Here is a 10,047-nt window from a genome sequence, read left to right on the forward strand (position 1 = left end):
CTGCTGTTTATTTTAACCTAGTTTTGAATTTTATCATAAGTCAATAAAAGTTAAGTTTTAACTTGCCTTCTAAGGGCTCTTTTCACCTACGGTATTTAGCCCTAATATGCTGTTGAGTGCTATGTAAGTACATTCTTTTCAATTGCTTTCTGCAATTGTGCTTTTCTAGTCCTGATCAATTCTTCTACTGTATATATAACCTCTAAGCTGAGTTGATAGTTGAAAAATGTGCTAATTCATTAGAGCCATATGTTGTTAAATAAATCGTTGTGTTCTGTCACATTATAATGTCATGTCCTTGTTTATACATGTTTCGTGTGTGTGTGTGGCGGGGGGGCGGAGTAGCCAGAATTTTTATTGTTTTAAAAGATAGATAATCCCTTTATTACCTGTTCCCCAGTTTTGCATAACCAACACAATTATATTAATATACTTATAACCTCTGTGATTATCTTGTATCTAAGCCTCTGCAAACTGCCCCTTTATTTCAGTTCTTTTGACAGACTTGCAGTTTAGCCAATCAGTGCCTGCTCCCAGATAACTTCACGTGCACAAGCACAGTGTTATCTATATGAAATACGTGAACTAACACCCTCTAGTGGTGAAAAACTGTTAAAATGCATTCTGAAAAGAGGTGGCCTTCAAGGTCTAAGAAATTAGCATATGAACCTCCTAGGTTAAGCTTTCAACTAAGAATACCAAGAGATCAAAGCAAAATTGGTGATAAAAGTAAATTGGAAAATTGTTTAAAATTACATGCTCTATCTGAATCATGAAAGTTTATTTTGGCCTAGACTGTTCCTTTAAATGTATTTTTGGCTACATTACTTTTTTTCACAACATATATGTTTTGTGGTTGCCATTAGTCAAGCAACACAAAGCTATACACAATGTAATGAGCATTTATTTACCTACAGGGTGGATCTGAGCACTCCAGTTCTCCTTGAGGACCCAGTTCTTGCAAGTGTGGCTGCAAAATACAAACGCTCCCCAGCAGAAATAGCGATGCGCTATATCCTCCAAAAAGGACTTGTGGTTTTGGCCAAGAGTTTCAGCCCAGCACGAATCAAACAAAACCTTGGGGTAAGAATTTCTACATATTCAAAACAAATTCCTTTGCTGTGATGTAGACGACATAAATAAAAGTCAACTTTTTAAAAATACTGTCAAAGAGTTATAATAATAAGTGACACAATATATTATGTTTTCTTCAAAGTGGTAAAAGTAATTTTTTACTGAATTAAATATCTTGGTTCACTTCTCACCACTTGTTCATGTTCAATTGACAAGGATATGGTTGCACTGCCTATTGTTGGCTGTTGTGTTACATGAACAATGGTGCATGAGAAATGTGTATCCAGTAATTATATAGTTGGTGATATTGTATGTTGTCTAATATGATGTCACTGATGTTTAAATTGATACAGACATAGGAATATAGATTTTGACTGCATATAAGAACCATGGGCCCAAAAAATGTCTGCCCAATATTTCCTAAAAGTATAAACTTATCTAGTTTGTAGGATAGCCTTATGATTATCCCAGGCATTCTTAAAGTCCCACAGAGTGTTTGTCATTACCACCTCTTGTGGAAGTTTATTCCATGAGTCAATTACCCTGTCTGTAAAGAAGTGCTTCCTCAAATTACTTCTGAATATACTCCCCTTCAGCTTGAGATCATGACCCCTTTTTTTTTTTTATTAATATTTTTTATGAAAAATACTCACAGCCTCAGTTTTACTAAGCCCCGCCTTAATATACTTGAAAGTTTCTATCATATCACCTCTTTCCCTTCTCTCCTCTAAGCTATACATATTTAGGTAATTGAGCCTCTGCTGTTACGTTTTATTTTTTAGACCATGTATCATTTGAGTCGCCTCCTTTGCACAGATTCCAGTTTGTTTATATCCTTCTGTAGATGTGGCCTCCAGAACTGCACACAATACTCAAGATGAGACCAAATTAGTGATCTGTAAAGTGGCATAAGGCACTTACTATGTCTGCTGCAAATACCTCTACCAATGCAACCAAGCATGATGTCATGTGTGATGACACTAGCAGTGTTATTGATAATGTAAAAAATGTTTTTCCAGGTAGTAATGTAGGATGTAAGTTTGAAATTTCCTTGCCTCTGAAAGGGTTAATTGGAACTTAAACTATGTTATTATTGTAGGATGTTTGTCTATAAATAGATAGACATAGACACAGACAAATAGGATAGATATATAGATAGACAGACAGATAGAGATAGATAGATAGATAGATAGATAGACAGACGGACAGATAATACATAGATAGATACTTTTGCATATTTGCACAAGTCACACTTAAAAACAACTAAGGTTAAATACATAAAAACACAAAGGATTGAGTGAAAACTAAATGTATCCATAATACATATTGTGAAATTGAATTTACACAACTGTCTGCTTCATTTCAAGAATTAAGTATTACATAACTTTTGCCTAGATTACGAGTTTTGCGCTAAACAGGGTGCAAAACTAACGCCAAAAAAGTTGCATTATCTCACTCTCCATAGCGCTTCCATTACGAGTTACTGAAAAACCTCCTTCTGCATGCGATATGGTGGCGTTAAGCTCCATCCCACACAAAAGCTGAGGGCTTATTTGACGTGCTCATGCACGCTTTCCCCCATAGACGTCAATGGGGAGAAGTGCAAAATAAAAAATCTCCGTAACGCAACCCCATTGATGTCTATGGGGAAAAAAACGTTACGTTTAAACACCCTAACATAAACCCCAAGTCTAAACACCCCTAATCCGCCGCCCCGACACCTAAGTAAAGTTATTAACCCCTAAACCGCTGCTCCCCGACATCGCTGCCACTTAATAAAATGATTAACCCCTAAACCTCCGGCCTCCCATATCTCCGCTACTAAATAAACCTCTTAACCCCTAAAACGGAGCTATCCTGGAAGTGGATCCCATACTGCGCATAGCATACTCTTCATACAGTCACCGGCGTACACTAAAGTTGAATCTTGGGAAGCCGTTTCAAAATGGCGTCTCTTGCATTCCTATTGGCTGATTTGATTCCTATTGGAGGATTTCAGTAGCTCTCATCCTATTGGCTGTTTTGAACAGCAAATAGGATTTCAGAAGCTCTCATCCTATTGGCTAATTTGAATTTAAAGTATCGAATCAGCCAATAGGAATGCAAGGTACTCCATTTTGAAATGGCTTCCCTGCATTCAACTTCAGTGTACGGCGGTGACCGTATGAAGAGTATGCTACGCGCAGTATGGAATCCACTTCCAGGATAGCTCCGCTCCACACCACAGGGATGAAGATAGAAGACATCCCTGAGATGGATGGAGGTTTTGCCACCTGGATGAAGGCTTCTCGCCACCTGGATGAAGATGGATGTCCGGACTTCAGGAACCGTGAGTAGATTTTATGGGGTTAGTGTTAGGTTTTTTGTTTTTAAATTTTGGTGGGTTTTATTTTTAGATTAGGGATGGGCATTTGTAAAAGAGCTAAATGCCCTTTTAAGGGCTGTGAAAAAGAGCTGAAAGCCCTTTTAAGGACATTGCCCATACAAGTGCCCCTATAGGGGCAATGGGTAGTTTATGATTTTTTAGAGTTAGGTTTTTTAATTTTGGGGTGTACTTTGTATATTTTACAGGTAAAAGCTGTTTAATTTAGGGCAATGTCCTACAAAAGACCATTTTAAGGGCTATTGGTAGATTATTGTAGGACAGGGGGGTTATTTTGGGGGGGGGGCTTTTTTATTTTTATAGGGCTATTAGATTAGGTGTAATTGTTTTTATTTTTGATAATTTCATTTATTATTTTTTTTAAACTTAGTGTTTTTTATTTTTCCTAATTTATTGTTTATTATTTTTTGTAATGTTTTCATGGTGTTAGGTTTATTTAAATTTGTAATTTAATTGGTAGTATTTTTTTTGTTTTATTAGAATAGTTATGTTAGGTTAATTTATAGTTTAATGTTAGGTTTATTTTTATTTCGTTCACAGGTAAGTTTTTATTTATTTAAAGATAGTTATATTGTCATTTTAATTTAAAGTTAGGGGGTGTTAGGTTTAGGGGTTAATAGTTTAATTTAGTGTTTTGCGATGTGGGGGGGCCGGCGATCTAGGGGTTAATAGGTTTAGTTTAGTAGTTACGATGTGGGGGGCTGGAGGTTTAGGGGTTAATACTTTATTATAGTGTTGGCGATGTGGGGGGTGGCGGTTTAGGGGTTAATAGGTTTATTTAGGTGTCAGCGATGTCAGGGAGCGCCAGATTAGGGGTTAATAACTTTTATTAGTGTCGGCGATGTCGGGAGCGGTGGTTTAGGGGTTAAGATATTTAAATAGTGTTGGCAATGTGGGTGGGTGGCAGATTAGGGTTAATAACTTTTATTAGTGTCAGCTATGTTGGGGAGCGGTGGTTTAGGGGTTAATATATTTAAATAGTGTTAGCGATGTGGGTGGGCAGGCAGATTAGGGGTTAATAGGTTTAATATAGTGTTTACGATGGGGAGGGTGGCAGTTTAGGGGTTAATAGGTAGTTTATGGGTGTTAGTGTACTTTGTAACACTTTAGTTATGAGTTTTGTGAAACATTTTTGTTACACAAAATCCATAACTACTGCTCTCAGATGGCGGTATGGATTGTGTCGGTATAGGCTGTAACGCAAGCATTTTAGCCTCACAGCACTACCTGTAATACTGGCGCTATAGAAATCCCACGCAAAAATTTATTTTTTGAGTGTGGGATTGACGTTGCGTTACAGGCTATACCGACACGACTCGTAATATGCGTTCCTGGCCATTCCAGCGTAATGGCCAATTTTTCACTGTTAAAAGCCGTACCGCACCCTAATGCAAAACTCGTAATCTAGGTGTTTGTCACTTTCCCTATTCAACAGTGCTGAAGTGTTTTCTCTCTCTTCTTCACTCTGAGAAGGCGGTTGAGGATTGTCAGGGATATAACTGAATTATATCAGGAGTGAAATATCTTTTTTTATTATTATTATTTTAGACAGAGCACGCAATTTTAAAAAACTTTCTCATTTACTTCTATTATCAAATATTGTTCATTCGCTTCATATCTTTTGTTGAAAAGCAGGGACATAAGCTCAGGAGCGTGCACGTGTCAGGAGAACTATATGACAACAGTTTTATAAGAACGTGATCAATTTGCAAGAGCACTAGATGGAAGCAATGTCGCCTACCATGAAGTACTTCAGACACCTACCTCTGTATCTCTTCAGCAAAGAATATTATGCAAATAAAGTAAATTTGATAATAGAGGTAAATTGGAAACCGTTTTTAAAATGTCGGGGTTTCATATCCTTTTACAAATTTAAGGTGATGATTCTGTATTGAAGAACTAAGGATTCTATTTCACATTGACCCCTAGGAGCTGCCAAGTATGTAGTCTGTTCCTCCCTCCTTTCCTCTAGCATATCTAAGGTTTAATATTTTGCTATATTATATGATAATATAATTATATAAAAGTGGTTTTGACTCGCCATCAATCAGCAGAATTTGTAATTGGGATAAAATAGTAATTGGAGTTTCAATACTTTTGGTTTGGCAGATCTTCGAATTTGAGCTATCTGTAGAAGATGTGAAGATACTTGACGGGCTTGATAAAAATCTCCATTATGGACCATTCAAAGAGTAAGTGATTATTTTTTTTTTTCTATCATGTATATGAAAGAACAGCAGTAAAACATGTTAAAACATTTTTTTTTGCATGAAAAGGGTTCAGTAGCTGCTTAAATGTAATTAAACACTAATAAGAAGCACCACCTAGGTATTAAATGTTCACTGGATGAAAAGGAACAACTCCCTTAGAAAAAATAGGTTTATGTAATACATTTTAATACCCTCTGTTTTAGATTTGAATGTCAGGATTCAGAAACACCAATCTAAGAAGTTTCTTCTATAACCTCATTATTTCTCTTCAAGACCATGATGGCAATCTATACTCTTTGTAATAATTAATAAAAGTCTTAGACTATGGTGAATTAGAGCATTTTTTACAGTATTGTTTGCTTGTAACTATGCTAAAGACAGTGATTAAGGATACAAACATATCCCACCTCTGACTGACTCCGTGGCTGAACTCAGCTCTAGACCAAAACCCCATTAATACCCAGAGGCAGACGTTAAAGGGACAATAAACACAAAATACATTTTATATGTGCAGTATTGTGATTATTCTCCGCCTATATCTATCATGGGTGCCATCAAATGGAAATGTACCTTATATTTAACTCCAGTGTTGATGTGTTTGCACTTGTGCAGCAACTCTCCTTCAGTTACAACATGGTGGCATCCAGAATTAGAGGGAGGTGCATGAAGTGTATTTAGTGTCTTTTTAATTATATATTTAAACCATAGTTCTGTTCATCTAATAGCGCAACATGAAAATATCTAATGGTTTAGGCATTTTCCTTATTGCAGCTTTATGTCCATTTAAAAATAATTTATATTATTGCATGGTTGCAGGGACAAATTTACAGCCCAGCTAGGCACCAAATTCTAAAGTGCCCACCTCCCTGCGCCCCCCACTCAATTATCACTGATGTGCTGGCAACCTTAATAAAGATGGCCACCAATGATGAAATAACAGCACTGCGCAAGCAGTGGCCATCTTTGTTAAGGCCGCCTTGACAATAGCACATGCAGAGGGAAGCCAGATGCTATACATGTGTAATACTCACGGTGACCTTAACAAAGTTGGCTGCTGCACATGCGCAGTGGTGTTATTTCACTGCCGCTGTCTGACCAGTATCTATAATAGGCAGAGAGTCAGGTAACCCTCTATGGAGGGTGCCTTTAGGGACATGCCTACTTTGCCTTATTATAAATCCGGCCTTGCATTGTTGATATATAACTATTGAGCTGAATTCTCTTTTCTACCACGTTACTTCGACCTTTACCTTCTGCTTTTATATGGGACAATCTGCTGAAACTACCTTAACTCAAGTAATGAATAAACGGCTCTTTAACAAAACTAAATAAAAATACTATGGTATCCAACATTGTCAGTCTAGAAGACACAGTGCTAATGTTATTTATTTTTATCAGACAGGGGTGGCAAACCTATGGTATCAGTGCCCATGATGGCACTAGTAATATATTTGCTGACAGTGGTCTGGGTTTTCCCTTTTCTGCTTAGTTTCATTGGCTTCAATAGTATGCTCAAAAGGACACTAAAGTCAAAATTTAACTTTTATGATTCAGATAGAGCATTCAGTTTTAAGAGACATTCCAATTTACTTTAATTAACAAATTGCACGCAGTATTTTTGTATACAAACTTTCTAAGGCATCAGCTCCTATTGAACAGTATATACATATAGGAGTCTGTGATTGGCTAATGACTGTCACATAATAAACCAAAGGAAATTTTAAAACTTGTTAGCAAAAAAATCTATAGTTCATTTAAAATTCAGATTGTGTGATTGCATTGTCTTTTTAATATGCACTTTTTGATTGAGCAGTTCTATAATTATTGATCCTTTAATAAATTAACTGGGATCAAATGCAAGTTCTAACCCACAATAACTACACTCACTGTATCCTGCCCACCTAACTCGCAATTTAGTTTATTCCAGTCCTTAAGAAGAGCTGAGGCAAGCCTGTTTTTTAGGCTTTCCAAATGAAAGGTCATTTCTATCCATTTGAAAACCAATAGAGAACTCTGTTAGCATGTGATTGTCCAGAGACTTTACACTGATAAAGTTTTTTGTGTGTATTGAAATATAGCTCAAATGAGATATCATTCTGATTTGTCTGATACATTTTGACTTTCTACACCATTGTTAGAGTCTCCATTAGGAAAATTATCAAGTTGCATATTTGTGCTTTATTTATAATCTTATGGCTTGATCTTTCTTTTGCCTTTTTTTAGAATGAAGGAGCATCCAGAATACCCATTTCATGATGAGTACTGAAGAATTATACATTGGAAATATTGAAGAGAAGAAATAATTTTTGGTTTTTTTCCTGCTAATATATGAAGACATAAGACATCCTACAATTATTTAGTAGAATGTATCAATATAGTATATAAAAATAAAAGTGTTATCAATATTCACTGTATTTTTACATATTTCTGTAATTTCCTTGCACGATAGATATTGTGCTAGTTCATAAATAATGGCAATAACTTGGTCTGCGTGTACTTAATGCTACTATCTAGTCTAGAAAATGCCATTATGTTCTCCCATTTATGTTACTGCAATTTGAATATAGATTTTGTATCTTTTCAATAATATTGCTCCTTGAAAGAAGTTACCAGTGGTGTCTCATAAAATTCCACCTGGGTGGGACACTTCCAGGAAGCCCACCAGTGAGTTGTGGGTGGGCCTGCAATGGTAGGGTGAGGTGTGCTACAGGTGGATATGGGTAGACCTGGACAGAGTGGTGGTGGAAAGGTAAGAGATGACCACCATTGGGGGGGCATGGAGGGGCCAGCCATTATACTGGAAAGGCTAATGCCCCCTTGCGGCAACCCCACTGGGTTTTACACTATCTTTTTAAACTGTAAAAACAGTAAAGGGACATGAAGCATAATGTAATTTAAATTGTTTTAGCTGTTATTTTAATAAATTATCATACAAGTTTAATGTGCAAAAATTTCTGAATACATTAACACCTTGTTTGCGGTTAACATTTTTCAGTGGCCAATCAAGACTTGTTATTGGCATAAACACAGCTAGTTTCTGTCATTTTGTTGGCACAACTTTACATTGCTATAAAGTTTCATTTTAAAAGTCTCTTACCTCCTCTGTTGAGGCCAGTTAGGGAGAGAGATATACATTAATTTCAGAGGTTAATTACAGGAAAAGGGGACAAAATAAATAATGAAAGTTTATTGCATTTTAACTACAAGTAATCACACATTTTGTAGTAATATCAAAGTATCTCTGGCTTTCAGTATATAGTGCAAGAAATAAAGATTTTTTTAACACCAAACTTTGGAAGAAATGCAAAGTTCTATGGGTCTAATGATCAAAAGCTCACCATCATGGAGAGAAATCATGTAACATTTTAGGGTTTTATTTAGCATTATATTGTAATGCAGGCAGTGTTCCCTCTAAAGCCACATTTTCTGAGCAGCCCAACAGTGAAACAGTTAATAAGGGAACCATATCTTGAGGTCTGCATTGTGTAGTGTTTGCTAACTGCAGGGTGTGGTTCCCTAATTAACTGTTTTACTGCTAGGCTACTCAAAAAAGTGGCCTTAGAGGGAACACTGAATGCAGGTTTCTCTCCTTCAAATATGCAACCCTGCATAGTGACATAATCAGCTTATAACACATCAAATTGCCTTTCCAAAATTCTTTGAGGTAGTTTTTAGATAATCTCAGCAGACCAGAAAGCTTTAGAGAATCAGGGGGTCGATCCGATAAAAATCGTCGCCCGCAAAAGCCGGCGACGCCAATATTTGCGCTGGTTTGGTATCCTATATACGGCGTAACTTAGAAGTTACGCGCGTATATTTCTGCCGTCGCCCGTAGTTTTTTGGGCCAAAGGCAGGTATACCAAACCAGCGCAGTTTGGTATCCAATATGCAGCGTAAGGACTTACGTGGCGAAAATGGAGAAATCTTACTCCATTTTCACCTCGCCACAAAAAGCAGCCGTAAGAAGCCTTACGCTGACTATTGGAGCCACGTAACTCCCTAAACTAGCTAGAAAATAATCCTAACACCTAACGCATGCGCAATGTCTATCTAGCTGTCACCCGTGATCTGCTAAATAAAATCTAACACCTAACGCATGCGCAATGTCTATCTACCTGTCAACCGCGATCCCCCGCCGCAATCCCTAATAAAGTTATTAACCCCTAAACCGCCGCTCCAGGACCCCGCCGCCATCTACATAAACTAACCCCCTACTGTGAGCCCCTAAAACCGCCGCCATCTACCTTATCTATCGCCTAATGTGAACCCCTAAAACCGCCGCCATCTACCTTATCTATCCCCTAATGTGAACACCTTACACCGCTGCCATCTACCTTATCTATCCCCTAATCTGACCCCTTACACCGCCGCCACCTATAT

The 10,047-nt window shown here is 37.2% G+C and overlaps 1 protein-coding gene across 1 annotated transcript in view; it reads left to right on the top strand.

Moving 5' to 3' along the window:
- LOC128662452 (rho crystallin-like) overlaps nt 1-8,072 on the top strand; it is a 43,122-nt gene extending 35,050 nt beyond the window's left edge. The window contains exons 7-9 of the mRNA XM_053716240.1: nt 918-1,083; nt 5,567-5,649; nt 7,891-8,072. Coding sequence (XP_053572215.1) covers nt 918-1,083; nt 5,567-5,649; nt 7,891-7,933 — 292 coding nt within the window. The 3' untranslated portion in view covers nt 7,934-8,072. The remainder of the gene's footprint in view (nt 1-917; nt 1,084-5,566; nt 5,650-7,890) is intronic.
- Nucleotides 8,073-10,047: the final 1,975 nt, after the last annotated feature.

The sequence above is a fragment of the Bombina bombina genome, chromosome 6 (genome assembly GCF_027579735.1).
Source record: "Bombina bombina isolate aBomBom1 chromosome 6, aBomBom1.pri, whole genome shotgun sequence".
Lineage (NCBI taxonomy): Eukaryota > Metazoa > Chordata > Amphibia > Anura > Bombinatoridae > Bombina > Bombina bombina.